This window comes from Typopeltis vanoorti, chromosome 7 (genome assembly GCF_054136105.1).
Source record: "Typopeltis vanoorti isolate ZY-2024b chromosome 7, IOZ_Tvanoo_1.0, whole genome shotgun sequence".
Taxonomy (NCBI): domain Eukaryota; kingdom Metazoa; phylum Arthropoda; class Arachnida; order Uropygi; family Thelyphonidae; genus Typopeltis; species Typopeltis vanoorti.
Window position 1 is genome coordinate 3092399 of NC_143555.1, and position 20837 is coordinate 3113235.

The 20837-nt window shown below is 34.9% G+C and overlaps 1 protein-coding gene across 5 annotated transcripts in view; it reads right to left on the bottom strand.

Moving 5' to 3' along the window:
* LOC150104450 (DNA-directed primase/polymerase protein-like) overlaps positions 1–20837 on the bottom strand; it is a 369024-nt gene that overhangs the window by 213540 nt on the left and 134647 nt on the right. For all 5 annotated transcript variants that reach the window (XM_090395149.1, XM_090395148.1, XM_090395150.1 and 2 more), the window contains exon 4: positions 8935–9032. In XM_090395149.1, the coding sequence (XP_090251275.1) occupies positions 8935–9032 (98 nt within the window). The remainder of the gene's footprint in view (positions 1–8934; positions 9033–20837) is intronic.

Consider the following 20837-nt stretch of genomic DNA (forward strand, 5'->3'; position numbering starts at 1 on the left):
TTAAATGACAACAGAAGGTAAACAGCAATAGATGAACAATTTTTATTAGTATGCAAATGTAGTGTAACACATGAAATTTCAACACAGACAATTAAAGTTCAATATGACTGCCTCTAGTAATTCTACAGCCATCTCATCTGTAATCAATTGCCTGCCATATGCACATCTGGCATAACTTCGCAATGGCAACAGCAATTCTGGAATGCAGCTCATCCAAATTGACTGGTAGTAGTGGTACAAACACTTGATCTTTCACAAAGCCCCGTGAGAAAAAATTTAATGGTGTGAGGTTCGGAGGACGAAGTGGCCATGCTACAGGCACCCCTCTACCAATCCATCAGCATGGAAAACGGGTACAGAGGTATGACCTTATGTCTGTCAGGTAATGAGAAGGTGCTCCGTCTTGCTGGTAATGTAAGTGTCTGGTGTGGTCAGTCATCTAATTGTGGTATTAGGTACCCAAGTGGCATATCCAGATACATACTATCAGTAATGGTAGAATCCAAAAAAAAAAAAGAAGGGTCCATACACTTTTTTCGCTTCTGCTATTGTGTTTACTTGCCCACTTACATGAAAGTGTCCTGTCACTGAATATGATTGTGTTTGTCCAAAAAGTTCTCATTTTGTTCTATCCTACAGATCATTTCCATACAAAAATCATGGAATGTCTTCTTATCGTTTTTCTTCAAATGTTGTACGAGGGTAAATTTGTAGGACCTTAAATGTAGACACTGTCAAAAACACACCAAACAGTCACATGTGGAATTCCAATTTGACAAGACCCTTGTCCAGTTGACTTTCCAGGGCTTCTCTAGATACGATCCCGAACTTCTTCCACAACAAAATTGGCAACAAGTGGCTTTCCCGTTGACCATGAATGATGCACACAGCTTATTTCCACAAAATTCTTGTGCCATGTGTAGATCATGCGCCTACTAGGAGGTTCTTTGAATGCAGAAATTCCTCTGAACCTGTGATGAAGACCGTTTACCCAAAACATACAACATGCTCACTCTGCACCATCAAAAGTCACTCTTTTCAAATGGTGTGAAGCATCACGCCATCTAGTGTGGTCATTTGGTAATAAAGTTACATGACCAAAAATGAATGTTTAACTACATCATGACACTCACTCAGCTTTTGTACATCTTCAAGTTATTCTCTGTTCTCCTGCAAAGTTGAATACACCCTTTTGAAACAGCCTGTATTTCCATGCAATTATGAAATTATTCAAATCCTCTCCTTAACCACTGCTTTCTCAAGAAACTTTTCAAAACATTCATATTTTGACATGCTGTGTGAGAGGTCAAAAACCATGTTAGAATCTTTAAAAAAATTACAGGAAAAAAGGAAATGTAATGACAACAGCATGCAGTTCCTAAAGACGTTCCTTGGCTATCTTTGAAAAATATTATTGTTCAGCTGGAATGGTTGGAATTAATGCCAAAGCAATTGAGGCATCATCATCATCATCAAATTCCTGCCATGTACCCTCAAGGGGTGTACAGGATATGATAGTACTACATGAAAAAAATTACATCATTATTAATTTCCTATCTACAATTTTCCTCCAAATCAGTCTGTTACTTGTCAACACTCCAATATTATCAGATCTTATATTTCTATCGTCTAAAGCACTTTGTACCGTATCAATCCACCTATATCTTGATCTTCCTCTCGGTCGTTTTCCTGCCAACCTGGCAGAGAACACTTGTTTTGATAATCTTTCCTCGCCCATTCTGTTTAAGTGACCATACCACCTGAGATTAGCTCTGCTAATGCATTCCTGGATGCTGACAATGTCAAGTTCTTTCCTAATATCCTCGTTTTTAATATGATACTGCCATTGATGCCATCCATTCACGCCTATAATCTTTCTCAGGACTCTCATATCTGCAGTCTCTAGTCTTTGGTCAAGTGTTTTACTTCTGACCCAAGTCTCAGATCCATAAGTTAAAACTGATTTGAACACTGTCTTGTATACAGCTAATTTAGTGTTCCGACTAATTTCTCTCTTATTCCATATGAATTTATTCAATTGACTTCCCACCATACCAGCTTTGCTGATTCTGTTGTCTATTTCTATATTTAATTTACCATCTTCAGTAAAAATCGTGCCTAAATAGCTGAAATGTTTTACTTGTTCCACAGGTTCTCCATCACAACACAGTTGACATTTTCAATGATTCTGCCTATTTTCATTGTCTTTGTCTTTTTATTGCTGACCTTCATACCATATCTATTACAACAGCTATTCAATTTAGTCAGAGAATCTTGCAGACTTGTAGCGGATTTATTTAGAAGTATAACATCATCCGCATAAAGCAAAGAGCTGACATTAACATCTCCAATTTTGATATCAGGTTTAATACCACATTCCTTCATAATGTGATCCATGTAGATAATGAATAACAGAGGGGATAATGTACATCCTTGTCTCACACCAGATTTAACATTAAACTATCTTCCTGTACTTCCTTCAATTCTAACTGCTGACTTACAACTCCAATAAAGACTAAGTATTGCTTGATATAATGCCCCATTGACACCATATAACTGCAGCGTATTGAATAGCTTCTCTCTTGGCACCTTGTCATATGCCTTTTCCAGATCGACAAAACTTAAATACAGATCTTTGTTATATTCCCATGCTTTCTCGACTATTTGTCGTAAAGTGAAGATCTGATCCTGACAGCCTCTATTTGGCCTGAATCCAGCTTGTTCTTCACCAAGCTTTTCTTCCACAATTCTTCTCAACCGTTTCTCAAGTATACTTGCATAGATCTTGCCAGGAACACTAAGTAGGGAAATACCTCTGTAATTCTCACATGCAGTTTTATTTCCCTTTTTATATGTAGGTACTATGAGAGCTCTACTCCAATCATCAGGAATTCGTCCCTCTGTCCAGGCTTTCTGAACTATGCAGTGCAGCCACTGTAAGACTCTTATACCACCATACTTCAGCATTTCTGGTCGAATATCATCTACTCCTGCTGCCTTTCCACATTTCAAGCCTTTGATGGCTTTTTCTACTTCAAGTATGGATATGTATTCCTGACTGCATGCCTGGTCAGTGTTTTTTATCACTGTGCTGTCATCACTGCTTGTTTCATTTAGCAGTTTTTCAAAGTAATTACTCCATACTTCAAGGATATCTTTTTCTCCTGTTTTCATTTCACCTTTATCATCTCTAATTCCTTTTACAGCACTCTTTCCTCCATTCCTAAGCTTCTTCAACAACCTCCAGAATATTTTGCCACCTTCTTGATATTTATTTTCTATATTCTTGCCAAAGTCCTCCCATGACTTTTGTTTAGCTAGTTTTACACACTGTTTAGCTTTCTTACATTTGTCTCTGTATTCTGTAAGAGTAAAAGCTGACTTATTTGCCAGGAACTTTCGATATTGCTTTCTTCTTTTCCTTCACTGCCTCTTTAACTTCCTGTGTCCATCAGGGAGTTCTGATTTTTTTATCCTTGCACACAACCTCACCACATGCCTCTCTGGCAGAATCAATCAACGTTTCCTTCAGAGTTTGCCACTGAATCTCCAAGGTTTGATTCCTGTTCTCAAACTCTTTCATTTTCTTTTCAATAATATTTCTGTATTTTAGTCTACAGTTCACATCTGAGAACTGCTCAACTTTTATTCGCTTTAAAACTTTCTTACATGTTATTCTTTTCAATATGAAATTCAATTTTATCCTGCTCAAGACTAAATAGTGATCACTTCCAATTTCAAATCCTCTGTACGCTCTGGTGTCCTGCACCAGGGAGAAAACATCACTATCAACAATAACATAGTCAATGAGACTTTTCTTATTCCTAGCCTTTTCTCTCCATGTGAATTTGTGCACATTTTTATGTTGGAACATGGTGTTAGTAATAACCAGTCCATGTGCTGAGCAGAAATCCAACAGATATTTGCCATTATTATTAGCTTTGCTCTTTTCTCCAAATTTTCCCAAAATATTTTTGTATGTCTCACAATCATTTCCTACTCTACTATTTAGATCCCCAACAAGGACCAACTTTTCCTTTTTCATTGTGTCAGTTGCTTTTTCTAAAGCCTCAAAAAATTCCTCCACTTCTACCTTAGTAGAACCTTCTGTGGGACCATAGGCACAAATAAGTCTCATTGTCCAGTTCCCCATTCTCATATTTGCCCACATTACTCTACTTGAGACTGACTGCCATTCAAGAAGATTAGCCTCGTATTTTGTGTTGAATACTATGGCTACTCCTTCTTTTCCTTGATTGTCATTGCCTGAATATAACATTTTGTATTTATTGCTCAGAAAGATCTCACCAGTTTTTGTCTTTTTTGTTTCAGTCACCCCTATTATGTCGATCTGGTACTTATCTAATTCCTCAGCTAGCTCCATTTCTTTGCCATTCAGGCTTCTTACGTTGATTGTACTGATCTTTAACTCTGGTGATGTTGTGTTGGGTTTTTTTTTCAGATTTGTTCCAGTAGCTGACTTTTCGCCGTTCGCCATGGTTCCCTGGCGAAAACAACGGGGGCCTTGTTTAACCGGGCGACGCCCCAGCGGGCATGAAATTTTGTCATGTTGTACCATCATTTATTTTATTTTGGCAATTGAGGCATTATTGTTCAAATGAGTGTATTGGAATTAATGCCAAAGCAATTGAGGCTGTGAGGAGCATAATATGTCTATGAAGGGTTTTTATTTTCTGGCCAGTGTGTCTTAGCATATAGCATGATAAATCCAAGTTTCTGGGAGGAAAAAAACACATCGCCTAGGTATGATACTGGCTAACCTTCAGTTGATAAAAGTTTTTTTTTTTTTTTTTTAAATCCTAGATGGGACTCAAACTCAGTTTCTTTCCAACAATGTTGTGGCTGTATAATAGAATCGATGTTGTTATATCATAACAAAAAATGAAGGATCAGTATGATTAGCATTAACAAGTAAAAAAATATTACTATACTAAAAGCACTTAATACAGGTACACTTGTGTCCAAAAGCTAAGGACGAAGTACATTTTTAACTGTATAGGAAAAAAAAAATTTTTCATGAATGTAGCCAAAAGTGGACATAAATTTATTGCAAACATACTAATAAATTATATTACACAAAAAATGCATTATAAATTTTGTACAAATTAAATTGCAATATGTTTTTGGCAAAAGTTACAAATTTCCTAAGGACATGATTAAGGAATCAATGTATAGTGCTTACAGAAAACTGAAGGAACACCAGGCCTGCTCCTCCTTCAGTGCAAGGAGGAGCAGGCAATTTTGAAAAGCAATGCATCTCCCTATTGTGTCCCAAATGTGTTTTACAGAGTTGAGATCTGGGGAGTGTGATTGGCACACAATTTGATTAATATCCTTGGTCTCCAGACATATCTTCACACCATATTGTATATGGATCACAATGTCCCACCATATATGATATGGTTGGCATTGTCATCTATAAAAATGAATTCTTTGCCTACAGTACCACAGAACAATTGAACATGACGTTGAAGAACTTCATTACAATATCGTTCACCAGTCAGAGTCCCTTTTTCAAGTGCTTGTGGAATCTGTTAAGCATAATGCCTCCCCACACCATGACCCCAGCACCACCGTTATCTATCCCTTTCAAGAATATTCTCAAGATGGTAAGCAGTACCACTTTCACGTCAGATCAAGTGTCATCTAGAATCAGAGGAAAGATTAAAATGACTCTCATCTGTAAAGAGTACATTAGCCCATTGGTGTCTTGTACAATTTTTATGGATAAAACACCACTGAAAACATATTCAGAATTACTGATTATGATGAGCTGTGGAGCTGTTTGTCAAGATAATCACGTACCTGTGTGCTTGAATAGAGCCAACTTGCAAGCTGATCTGCAGCGGTGATCAATTATGTTTTGCTGTTATAACCAAAAATTTGTCTTCATGTTCTGTAGTAGAGTGAGGGTGACCTCTTAGCAAATGTCTGAAACACATTCCATTTGAAATGCTTCCCAGAGCCTGGATACAATTCTATGTGAGATTCCAACCTCTCTGGCAATCAGTAATTCTGCAGCTTTCTTCAAGTTTTCCAATAATTCTTCCCCACGTGAAATAATCTAGGTGATATCTTTGAGACATTTCAAGACATGCAAGTTTGCAACTTTATTCCTTGACAAAAACAGCTTCCTTCAAACACAATTGTTTAGTGCAGCCTTTTGCCTTTTACCCTGTTGAGTGCTACCATGTGATCCCTTCACAAATGATTTAAAAATTTGATTATGTACTTTCTACTCAAAATCATCAGTTTTACAAATTGTCAAAAGCTGATTCATCAGAATTCGGTTGTAATCTTCAGAAATAATGTTTATCCTTAGGTTTTGGACACCAATGTATAACCAAATTATACTGACTTTTAATTGAAATCTGAAAAAAAAAAAAAAAAAAGCTCACCGAATTCAGCATTAAAAGGATTGAACAAAAGGGCCATCTCTAATGAAATTTCATTAGAAAATTAAACATTAGAAAACACAGATAAAGTTAACTTTATAACAAAAACAGGGAAGAGAGAAAAAACTAGTATGCAAGCCAAAGCAACCCAGATCAACAGATGCCAGTGTTAAATTGTGATGAAATTATTTTGTATGTTTTAATTCTTCATTCACATTTAACATAATCCACCATGTTATAAGCAAGACTTGTAAATATCATTTGTTGTTAGTCTCTTACTTGTAAATTATTATTCATATAATTACTTGGAGTCTGTTTATTATTGTTTAATCAATTAATCTAAAATATGTACTGGTACTGATAGGAGTCTGTATTAAAATATCGTTCAGTTTATTTTATTAATTCCTGTGTAAATGTTGCAAGAAACTGTGTGTAAGTAAATTTAAATGTATATTATATGAACTTTGATATATTTTTTTTTATTAACATTACTGAAAGAGAAAGTAATTTTATGTAATTCTTCTGAATGAATTTGATTGGTTGTTGTCAAGGAAACGGAGTTAATTTTAGATAGTACATGCGTGGAGCGTGAGCTATGGTATTCGAAGGGAGAAGGAGTTGATATGAGCTGAACTGGCTAGAACCGGATTTTGGCGGGAAGAATAAAGGTATTTAATTGGAAAATGAATGTAAAGAGGAGAGAAGCATTCAGGACAGCAAGGAGTAAAGTAACGGGTGGCAGTAAGGGGATTTTGGAAATCCCGTAAATAGATTAAGAAGGAACCAAGAAATTAATAGGCAATTGGGAATATTTCTACGGAATTCTAAAATTACGTCGAATTCCAATTGTTTTGAGGAAGAATAGTGCAAAGCTGAAATTAATGCATAGAAGAAAATAAGGAATAAGTAGATTACCTAAAACAAGTGCGTCAAGACTTGTGAAGCTCTATGTTTAATATTTCAATTATATAGTGAAGATTCCCTTTGAATAGTGTTACTTCAAAGTGATAGTTAACTTCAGTTTTAAGTGTGCCTATAGTGAATCTAATGTGCAAAGGATGTAACCTGGTAAGAGCAGTCCATTTTTTTTATATTTCAGTGTGAAGAAATAAGAGTTAGCTCCGCCTGATATATCTTAACATTAACTGTGGCATTCTACTAAAATCAGCTGAAGTATGGAGCTTTAAAGTGTTTCCCCCTTGAAGTGATAACTACCTCATAATTGAATTAAGTGTTTGTTGACTAAGAGAGAATTAGAGAGTTCTACTATAAGAGTATTTACTGTAAGATTCTGTAACATTGAAACTGTGAACCAATTTAATTATTCGGAAGAATGTAGAATTGACAGCTAGATGTCTGATGTCTAATGTTTTATGTTTGTTATGAATACCTGAACTAAGTTGATTTGCATTATTTTGTTTTCAAAGTTATACTTAATGTACATGTTATATAACCCTGCATTAAATGTTTTGTTTTATTGATTCTAATTTGGTGTTTGCCTGATTCTCCTTCATTGCACCGCTCATAAAAAATATTGGACCTTGCGAAAGACTTAAATGATAATATTAACCTCGGCCTGTATAAAGTGAAATTGAAAAAGTTAATCGATGATTGATTCCTCTATATTATATAGACTAGTCTGAATATAGGGTGGTGCAGGATAATATAAATTTCTCTATATTCAGATCAGTATCATTCAGCATCTAACAAATAAAAACAGATAATTTAAATAAGAATAACATTCCAACAAGATGGCGGATTCAAAGCCAGGATGTACAATCCAACAATAAATTAAACATTAGAAACTTTATAACAAAAACAGGGAAGAGAGAAAAACTGGTATGCAACCCAGATCAACAGATGTCAGTAATACCTAGTTAATAAGAACAAGATTCACCACATTCAGATATGAAGTCATTTCTCGTACCCCTGATATCTCTCCTATTTTCAGCTAGCCCAGTCAGTAGAGTGGATAGCATATCCATTCTCTAACAAACAGGTCACGGGTTCAAATCCTGCTGCTGCAGGCATGAATGTTTATGACTGTCTTTAGATGGTATATGAATCTCATAACTCGGTATGAGACCACTGCCCCACTTATTGGAGGCCTGAAGTGGCTTAAAAAAGTTCCATATTTGGTCTGTAGAGCAGGGTTTCCAAACTATTTAAAAAATAAATTAAAAATTTTTTTTTTTTAAATTGATAAAAAAATGGAGGAAAAATCCTTATCCCACCCATGGTACAAATGTATTATAAGTTTGCAATTAACCTTCAGTGGGTGGAAACCACATAAAAAATTTTTTAATTAAATGACAATTTTAACATGAAAGCAATTATTATCTAAATAAAATCATAAATATGACAATTATAGAATGAAACAAAATTAGCCAAAATGCAGTTTTTAAAGTATTGTATCAAATTATTAAAATTAATATTAAAGTATCAAATATACAAGATTTCCTCCTTGTATATTTGATATTTATTATCAAATATACAAGGAGGATTTCATTAAACTTACTTATGTATCAACCACATGTGTCTTGGATTCGTGACCAAAAATTGGCGTTTTCCACTATTATCAAGTCCCCTTTTCTCAAAAGAAAATACCATGACATCCTGAAAATTAAATATACATGAAAAAGATAAACTAGTCAATACATATCTATTCAAACTGAATAAATGCACAGAACAGAATATCTGACAAAAAAAATTCTTCAAATTTCTGAAGATGATGACCCATCTACTCTTAAGAGGTATAAATAATACTATGACAGTACTATGAAATGTTTACATTCTTTTTAAGTTCCTATCAACAAATTTTCCTTTCCTCCAAATTAATTTTATCTGTCAGAACTCAAATATTGTCAGATCATATATTTGTCTTCTAAGGCACTTTTAACTGTATCCATCCACAGCATGATCTTCTTCTATGTCCTTTTCCTGCAATGTTGTTATCAAAAAAATTTGCTTAGCTAATCTCTCTTTCCCATTCTGTTTAGGCAACTACCACCTGAGATTAACTGACCACATTTCTGAATGTTAACAATATTTTATAATGAATTCTTCAGCTTATGTCTCAATTTTCAGATGAAGTAATTAACTCTATTTAGTTATTAAATGATTAAGCCAATATTTCATCTTGTCGCCAAGGGATCTGCATAGGTACAAAGAAATACATATGCATAGACATACAGGCACACCAGCATGAAGGCAAACAGACTAAGAGTAAAAATGGCGAGATCCTACAGTCCTAACCAGCATCCTCTGCGTGTATGAACACAGACTTTTCGTAATGTGAAGAATTTTTTTTTTTTTTTTTCATTCTGAGAATGTTGCAGTGCTGTGGCAGACTCTAGAAATAATCTCTCAGATTTATATCTGCTTCTATGACTTGAAGGATGTCTGTATGTCATACTTTTTAAGAAAGCATGCAATTTTTGAGATGTTCAAATGTAAGGGATGGCATTTTTGTGCTCGGCATTTGGGATGGGGAACAGAAGAGATTCATGCTTTTAGAAAATGGAAGCCATTATTATATAAAAACATGTCCAGGAAGCAAATGAGTTCATTGGAGAGTAAATATGGTTAGAGTAAATAATTCTGGCTCTATCTGCTAAGGATAACATCAAACTGCTGGGAGGGATCATGAGGATGTGATGAACGAACATTTCGGCATAGATAGGTTTTCTGTAGACAGAAAAGGATAAGGATCTATTGGATAACAGATGACCAGAGTTGAACAGAAGGGCTGACAGTTTAGTCTTCCTTTTCGATGGTAAAACAGATACTTGGTTGCTGGTTGTTGAGGTGTGCTAAAAACATTTCCAACATGTCTCAGCCGTGTGGCCAAACAGGGAACACATCATTAACATAATAAAGCCATACTGTAGGTTTGTGAGGGACAGTCAAGGGCCATATGTTCAAAATGTTGCATAAAAAGATTAGCAAGAGGGAAGCATAACTAAGTTCACAATCTGATTGCATGTTTTTATCCTGCTAAATAACATAACCAGAGTGCATGGCAAAACTGAATAAAGGTGATATGTTGGGGAGAGATTAATGATTTCGGAGATTTCTTTTAGGGATGCATTAGTGAATAGATAGGTTATATCAAAACTGACCATAATGTTAGTATCTTTAATGATTACATCTCAAGAAAAATTTGAAGTGCAAAATGTTTTTAACATGGAAAGAGAAGCAACTTCTAGTGAGAGCTCGTGGACAAAGTGTTTGGCCACTTTATTCATGGGAATCAATGAGTATCAAGAATGTGTTCTATTTGTGTATTTTTGATAATTCACATCAGGGAAGGAAAGGCTTATATGTTTTATGTTTATAGATTCGAGAGGCCAGGATTTTATACCATATACTGGCCTCCTGAATCCAAAATGACACCTCTAAAAATCTGTTAAAGAGTGGTTATTCGATTTAGTTAAGCAATCTTGAAGACTTATAATGGATTTAAGAGGAAAACAGATCATCTGCATAAAGTAAAGAGATAAGATCAACATCTCCATTTTGATATCAGGTTTAAATGCCACTTTCCTTCATAAAGTGCATTTTTATTTAAGTCTATTTGTATATTTTTGATAATTTCATCATCCATGTAAATGATGATAACATGAACATAAGTAGAAACCTTGTCTTACAACTTATTATACATATCTTCTTGTACCTCTTTGAATTCCAACTGCTGACTTTCAACTACTTATTGTTGATAGTGATGTTTTCCCACTGGGACAGGACACTAAAGTGTACAGAGGATTTGAAATTGGAAGTGATCACCATTTAGTCTTTGAGCAAGATAAAATTGAATTTCATACTGAAAAGAAGAACATTATTATTATTATTACATCACACCTCCAAAGAGTCCAAAGACTCATCGAGGGAAGGCACTTACTCTACAACTCTCGTCTCCACCACTCAATCCACCAAATACAATGAACCGCAACTACCATCATCACCTACACCAATGCCATCTACCACCCATCATCACTACCAGTATTTTCCAGACAATCACAAACATCCATGCCCATGGCAGGATTTGAACCTGCAGCCATTTGGCTGGAGAGCAGAAAACAGCCTGGTCAACCATGTCAATGGTCTGGTTGAACACTCGGCCAACCAGGCCAGCCAAATAAGAAACATGTAAGAAAGTTTTAAAGCAAATAAAAATTGAGCAGATCTCAGATGTGAACTGTAGACTAAATTATACAAACATTATTCAAGAAAAAATGAAACAGTTTGAGAACAGGAACCAAAGCATGGATATTCAGTGGCAAGCCCTAAAGATAACATTGATTGATTCAGCCAGAGAGGCATGTAGTGAGGTTGTCTGCAAGGATAAGAAAATCAGAACTCCATGGTGGACACAGGAAGCTAAAGAATCAGTGACGGAAAAGAATAAAGCATATCAAAAGTTACTGGCAAATAAGTCAGCTTGTGCTCTTAGAGAATACAGAGACAAATGTAAGAAAGCTAAACACTGTGTAAAACTAACTAAACAAAATTCATGGGGAGACTTTGGTAAGAATATAGAAAATAAATATCAAGAAAGCGGCAAGATATTCTGAGGGTTGTAGCAGTTCAGAAATGGAGGAAAGAATGCTGTAAAAGGAGACATAAAAACTGGAAGAGACATCCTTGATGTATGAAGTAATTACATTGAAAAATTGCTAAATGAAACAATCAGGTGGTAAAAAACACTCAACAGGCATGCAATCAGGAATACATATCCATACTTGAAGAACAAAAAAGTCATCAAAAGCCAGCAGGAGTTGATGATATTCGACCAGAAATGCTCAAGCATGGATGTATGAGTCTTACAGTGGCTGCACTGCATAGTTCAGAAGGCCTGAACAAAAGGATGAATTCCAGATGACTGGGGTAGAGCTCTCATAGTACTCATATATATGAAAAGGGAAATAAAACTGATTGAGAATTACAGAGGTATTTTTCAATCAGATTTTCACTTTATGAATAGTTGAAAAATCATGGAAATATAACCATCATCATCATCAAATTCCTGCAATGTACCCTCAAAGGGTGTACAGGATAGGGGAATATAACCAAGATCCGTATTTAAGTTTTGTATATCCAGAAAAGGCATGATAAAATGCCAAGAGAAAAGCTATTCAAAACGCTACAGTTGTATGGTGTCAATGAGGCATTATTTTAAGCAATATTTGGTCTTTATTTGAGTTAAGTCAGCAGTTGGAATTGAAGGAAGTACAGGAAGATGGTTTAATTTTAAATCTGGTGTCAGACAAGGATGTATAATATCGCCTCTGTTATTCATTATCTATATGGATCCCATTATGAAGTCAAGTGGTATTAAACCTGATCAAATAAATCAAAATTGGAGAGATTCATCTCAGCTCTTTACTTTATGTAGATGAAGTTATACTTCTAAATAAATCCAGTTCAAGTCTGTAAGATTCCCTGACTAAATTGAATAAGTGTTGTAATAGATATCATATGAAGGTCAACAACACCTCCTAGATGAGTCTTTGACTCCATCGGGTCTTGGATAATAATAATAAGACAAAGACAATGAAAATAGGCAAAAGCACTGAAAATATCAACTGCATTGTGAATGGGGAACCTATAGAACAAGCAAAACATTTCAGCTACTTAGGCACAATTTTTAGTGAAGACAATAAAATTAAATATGGAAATAGATAAATAGTCTGTGCGGTTAGCCTAGTGGCTGTGTGGTTCGCAACCATATGGGGGAGGAGTGTCCTAGGTTCGATTCCAATCAGTGATGTGAGGAGCTGAAGGATCTTCCTTAGCCATAGTCAAGTTAGCCAGTCATTGGCATGGAAAGTAGGGTTTTTTGCCCAGTTTATCCAGGGATTTTTCATCCCACAAACCAGATAAACCGGCCTTGAGAACTCAACATTATGGACATAGGATACACCAGTTCGTAGGAATGACCACCTTATGCTGTGAACAGTTTGAGGTCTGATGATCAATAAACCTTCAATACTGCAAGGTAAAAAGAGGGGAAAAGGAAGATGAGAATAGATAACAGAATCAAAAAAGCCGGTATGAAGTCAACTAAATAAATTACATGGAATAAGAGAGAAATTAGTCAAGACACTAAATTAGCTGTATATGTTCAAACCCATTTTAACTTATGGATCTCAGAACTGGGTTAGAAATAAAATACTTGATCAAAAACTAGAGACCGCAGATATGAGTCCTGAGAAAGATTAGGGGCATGAACAGATGGCATCAATGGAAATATCATATTAAAAATGAAGATATTAAGAGAAAACTTGACACTATTAGCATCCAGGAATGTGTTGCAGAGCTAACCTCAGGTGGTATTGTCACTTAAACAGAATGAGAGATGAAAGATTAACAAAACAAGTGTTCCCTGCCAGGTTTGCAGAAAAAAGACCCAGAGGAGGACAAAGACAGTAAAAAGTGCCTTAGAAGACAGAAATATAGGATCTGATAATGTTGGAGTCTTGACAGGTAACAGTTGGAGGAAAATTGTAGATAGGAAGTTAGTAATGATGTAAGTTTTTCATGTAGTACTATCATATCGTGTAAACTCCCTAGAGGGTACATGTCAGGAATTTGATGATGACTTTCAACTACAGACAATGTGCTGTTCTGTACAATGTCTCTCGCTGCTCCCACCACTAATATCTTGATGATTCTATTGCAACATCACCCAAAAAAATTCCTGTCTTTTTTCTTCAACTCTTGTAAAGATGATCTTGGTAAATATTTCCAAACCATTTGAAACTCAATTCCGCATCTGACTTTTCGCCAGAAAGAGATCAGGAAAATCTTATCCAAACTAGAATAGAAGAAAAGTCTCCTGATCCTAAAGGTATTCTTCCATTTTTTTTTAATTTTTTTTTTATGCTGATCCCATACATGAAAGATTCTGAAACATTCAAAAACATTAAATGTTTCAGAGGATAGAGGTGGATGGAATAAACAGCGAAGAGGAGAAACAGCTTCAGCATGTTTCAGTAGCAGAGTAAAGGGAGTAAGGCAGCTGCTAGTCTAGTATTTATGAGCACAACAGAAAGTGGAGGACTGATGGTTGTCATTTGTGTATCACTGAGGATAAAGGTAGGTGACCTGATATCACTTTTACAGAAGAAAAGGCAAGAATGAGTTTTGGTCCTCACACCACTGAAGGACAATTGCATAGATCAATGTTTAAGGCACTAGATGATCTTGAAGCTTGAGATGTCAGAATATTGAATGGTTTGTCAAATAAGGAGGATGATTGGAGTATTAATATCAGCAAAGCTGTGGATAAGATTAGTGATAATTTGTGATCAGGTCATTTATATACAAGAAAAAGAGAGTAAGTGATAGGACAGAACCTTGAGACACTGCAGAACTGGTGGTGAAGCTCGAAAAGAGGGAACATCTACTATGACTCATAAAGAATGATGAGAGAGAAAGTTGGCTACTCAATTACAGAGTATGGCGATTTGTTTAGTAAGCCTCAATGCTATATGTCCTTTCCACAGCACATATTCAGTGGTGGGTGATGTAAGATAAGAGGTCAACTGTGGATCTTGAATGGCAGATTCCATACTAGTGATTACTGTTGAGCTTCTAATTAGTGGAAAAGTTGGCTGCTGATGACTTTGTCCATCATTTTGAAGAGGACAGAGGTGATGGCCATTGGTAAGTAGACTTCCACTTCCCTTTTTTGGAACAGAATGAATATGAGATAGCTGGTACTTATGGAGCATAATGTTTGAGGACAAGTGAAGTGCTTATTTCCAAAGGGACTTATCCCTGTCAAATACAAAATTTCAGAACACAATAAATTTTGATAATGAGCTCCAATATCAAGAAAATAAATTTTTTGTACATAACTGTTTTTTAATTATAAATAAATGTGTAATAAGAAAAAAATCCTGGAGCAAAATAATCAAAGAAATTGGAATTACAAGTCATTTTGGGACAAAATAAAAGTCCTCTCACAGTTTTATTATATTAAATAAAGTGTGTTCAGTTATAGTAAACTATGTGCATGTCAATAACAATAGTACTTGTATGATTCTTCAAGTACAAACAAATTTAATTCTAACTTAAGGGTAATCACTACATTCATAATTTGAATATAATCAAGCTGACCTGTCATGTCATTTAAATATCATTACTTGCTGATGAAGAAAATAAATTTGCATAAAATTTCATTCCAGGATGTCTTTACATCATCAGTTATAATAATAATGGCTTAGCCTCAAGGCAAGACCACTTTTTATCCCGTTTTAACAAAGTATGTTTGCACATCCTAAGTAAATCAGAGTAATGTGGTTTACAACTTACTGATTTTGAATTGATTCTAATGACTTTCATTACAGAAATTTTGAAACGTAACTTCGTTTTAATGTGCATGAATTGATTGCAAGCTTCCAATCAAAAAGTTGCCAGTCATTACCAAGAACACGCATTTGTCCCTTCTCTTTTAAAAATGTTATTATAATCTTCTAAAAGAAGAAGCAGTTCAGCCTTTCTTATCACCTTTTCAATTCTTCCAAAGACTCAATCAACAAGCAAATAGCTGTAATCACAGACTGGATAAGTAATCTCAAATGTGACATTATACAGATCAGAAAGCTTACTAAGCACTTCTAATAAAACATAGTTCTTATTTTGAGCACTGCACCCATCACAAAAGAGACTGATTCCATGAATATTTGGATTATTACTACAAAAATCTTTTAGATGGTAGAAAACTGCACTAGCAACTTCTGAGCTACCTCTTTTGGCATCGCATTCAGATCACATTATTATTATTATTATTATTTGACACCTCAGGGAGTCTCAAGACTCATCGAGGGAGGGCACCTGCTCTACAACTCGGTCTCCATCATTCAATCCACCAACTGACTGCAAATACACCAATGCCATCTACCACCGACCACCATCACCAGTTTTTCCAGAGACAATCACAACAGCCATGCCCATGGCAGGATTCGAACCTGCAACGTTTTGGCTGGAGAGCGGATGCGCTAACCACTCGGCCAGCCAAGCCGGCATGAGCTTGTTTTGAGTCAGCACTTTAATGAGAAATGATGCCCAAATAAAGCTGCCATATCTGATATACATAAGGCCTCACCCAGAGAGGTATGGGGCAATGGCTGGTTCTACATCATATCAGAAATAAAACATACTGGTAGTGACTCACTTTAAATGGTAGACTGTTTCAGTCTCTGTTTATGAACTAAGAGCTCACACATTAGTTTCTTCTTCTCTTCTTCATCAGCTTCATTTTTAAGTCACTGATTACATTCTTTATTGTAGCTACAAACGTTGATTTGAGGAGTGCCAATCCCTAGGATGAATTTTGGCATGAAGATTTTGTAGCAGACATGATAATTGCAGGTTATGGCTTTGTGATGGCCTAATGAAACATTTTCCACATGGTTCTAATGCTCAGCTCTGAAGGCAGATATTTTCTATGTGAGGGTCTGAAAATATAAAATAAATATAATTTAAAATATGATCTTTTCATTAAGTAGTTCACCTATACTAGGACTAAACACATTTAAATTATAGCATAGTGGCTACTGGTTAAAATTAAACTAATATACAAGTATTATACTAATTTATTATTAATTTGAAAAAGACGATTAGTATAGTATGCCTAAAATTATAATTACCATGATTATTTAGGTCTATACATTAAATGTTTTTCTTTTCTTCGGAATTTTATTTTATTTTTTCTTCAACTGGTTGATACAATCTCTGTTGAATCACAGCCTGGAAAGTAGACTGGAAATGAAGGCATTCATACCATCATCATCATCATCAATTTCCTGATATGAACCCTCAAAGGATGTTCAGGTTACTATGACTCAAAAGTTTTTTTTTTTTTTTTTTTACATCCAATCAACTCTTAACTATATACAAATCCCAAATCCACCCATTATTAGAATGCTGCTCATATGTTTGGGGTGGTGCACCTAAAACTTTCCTTAAAATCCTTGATGCTGTCCAGAGGCAAGCAAATAGGCTCAGTGATGATCCCTCTCTTACAGATTCACTTCAACCACTATTACACAGATGCAGTATTTCAGCATTATCTATTCTATAGTCACTGCTATTCTATAGTTACTTCTATAGTCACTGCTCCAGTGAATTGACAACCATCATACTTCCACTTTCTGTTGCACCTGTTAATACAAGAGCAGCAGCTGCCCAGCATCCTATTCGTTACTGTGGAATTATAAACACACCAAACCTGCTTCTCCTCTTCCTCTTTTATTCCATACATCTCTCTCTCCTCTGGAACAGCCTTCCTCATGAAGCATTCTCAAACAATTACAACTTGCAGCTCTTGAAAAAATAAAAAACTTCTCAGTTCTCATCTGCAACCCACACATGGCACTGATGTGCTTATATGTCTCTTGACCTTTTATGTATGGGAATCGATATATAAAAAAAATTCTCTCTCATATAAATGTATTCAGTTCACTTCTTACCATACCAACTTTGCTAATTCTGCTATCTATTTCCATATTTAATTTGGCATTGTCACTAAAAACTGTGTCTAAATTCCTGAAATGATTTACCTGTTCTATAGGTTCTCCATTCAGGATGAGTTGATGTTTTCAATGTTTCTGCCTAATTTCATTGTTTTGGCTTTTTTTTTTATTGCTGACTTTCATACCACATTTATTATGACGTTTCCTACTTCAACTAGTGACATGCATTTCTGCTGACTGTTTTCTATCACTATTCTGTTCCTGCTTGTTTTATTTATCAATCTTTCAAAGCATTCAAAGTAATTACTCCAGACATCTAAAATATCTTTATTCTCAGTTTTCATGTCACCTTTATCATCTCTGATTCCTTTTATTGTACTTTCCCCCATTTCTAAACTTTTTCAATAGCTTCCAGAATATCATGTCATCTTCCTATTTTCTATACTCTTGCCAAAGTCTTCCTATGACTTGTTTAGCTAAGTTCACACAGAGCTTCACTTTCTTACATTTTTCTCTGTATTCTCTAAGAGCACAAGCTAACTTGCCAGGAACTTTCGATATGCTTTCTTTTTTTCTTTCACTGCCCACTATCATTATGAGTCCATCATAGAGTCCTGATTTTTATATTGTTACAGACAACTTAACAAAATACCTCTTTGGCTGAATCCATTGATGTTTTCTTCATTGTCTGCCAATGAATCTCCTAAGATCTATTTCTTCTTTTCAAACTGTTTCAGTTTTAATTGAATAATTTTTGCATATTTGAATCTATCATTCACCTCTTAAATCTGCTAAACTTTGATTAGTTTTAAATCTTTCATACACACACTCTTCTTTTGAATACGAAATTCAATTTTATCCTGCTCAACACTAAACAGACCAACAAAATTTAGAGGGAACTGTTCCAATGATAGCAGAGAACAGTGATGCTCCTATACTTAAGAAGTAGAAAGAGTCATCTTAAGATCAAAATCAGGAAAACAGCAGGAATCGACACAATATTCCAACAGAACTATTAAAAGATGAGGCAGAACCAATTGTTAGTGAACTGCGCAAAATTTGCTAGCAGTGGAACACTGAGACCTGCCAAAAGAATGGTACACAGTTATCCCTATTCCCATTCCAAAAAAAAGGAAAAAGCAAAAAAGGACAATAATTTTAGGAGAATTAGCTTCATCAGCCACCCAAACAAAATATTTTTGGACATCTTACTCCCACTTATTGAAGAAAAAATGGAATTCAATTTTTAAGACTTCCAAGCTGGATTTAGAAAGAACAGGAATACAATTGAGCATGTATTGATGGTCCATATCGTTGGAGAAAAATACTTAGAATATAATAAAGTAACCTGCCATAATTTTATTTACCTACCTTGCATGATACCCTTTGAAAAATTCTATAACATTACAGAATGGATAGGCAAAATAATAAGAATGATTGAATCCCTGTACACATCTTCAGAAATAATGGTTGAAATCAAGGGAAATTATAGCACTACCTTTCCAATGGAGCATGGAATGAGAGGTGCAAATTTTTCACCAATGTAATTTAACTGCTTCCTTGAATATGTTGTAAATGAAGCCCTGGAATACTGTGATGTTGGAGTGATGGTAAGAGGAAGAAGAATAAACCATCTAAAGTTTGCTGATAATACTGATCCTCCAGTGAAAAACAAATCAGATCTTTAGAGAATCCTCATAAAATTAGCTTATACTCTTAAAAAAAAAATATTTAATCACAAGTGCCCAAAAATCAAAAATAACGACAAATATCTGTGCTTCTGACCAAGAAGGAAGTGCTCTGGCAGAAGGTGAAAAAATCCTACTTGAGAATATACCCATACAAGAAGAGGCTGATCGATTTAAATACCTAGGCAATATCTTTAATAAAGAAGGAAGATCAAGACAGTGTAAAATATTAATATATATATATATATATATATATATATATATCATTGGTTATTTTTATTTTATGCTATCAATTAAATCTTATAATTGATTCTTGTTGGGTTTCGTCTTTGAAAAATCTGCTAATTTTGTTATTTACTTATATGTTATGTTTTGCCCCATGTCTAATCTTAATCCTTGGTAGTACTTCAAACTTCTGGCCACTATTAATATATTGCTCGAGTGTGCATACCTCTGATAACAAAGACAGTGCCTCAGGCTAGAGCCAAATTCTTTGTTAGATTACTAATGCTCAATCTGATTAAAAAAATTTTTTAAGCTGTGCCACAAAAATTTACAGGATAAGAGAATTTTTTTTATCTAAGATTAAAACACTCAGTATGGCATACAATCCTTAATTCCCAATCTTATTTCTATACTATAATATGTTTCTCACTTAGCAGTCGTGACTATATCAAAATACACATGCATAGGTTCTGTTTATGAGCAGCATTGAATTTAGTGATCAGGCAAGTTATTTGTTTCACAAGAAAATAATTTATTCATTACTAAGAAAAAGAGATATACAATTGTCATTCAATAAATTCAACTGAGCTAGCATATAGGGTCTATTAAGCAACTCGATATAATATATACACGCCTGTCCTTTAATTAATCTTGAACTTTTCAGGGACCACGTGCCTACTTACCCCTTAAAACTTTAGCTAATTTTAGATTATCATCAAATAAAACTCAGGTTCAGGAATTATTTATTAACATCAGATTCTAGTATTACATTCTATAACTTAGCTATGATTTCTAGCACAGAGTAATCGATCTCATCTAATGGTATAGTTCCCGAAGTCCTGCATTACTAGATAAAGTACAATTCCAGTTAATTTTCATTCACCATCACAAAATTTACTAATTTTCTTCCTACTAGACAAATGGAAAGTTCTTACTTGGTAGCGAAGTCGGGATCTCTCTGGCTTTTTCTTGCAAACATCTTTTGAATTCCTGTGGCTCACAATTTCACATCAGTTTCTTCCTGAACG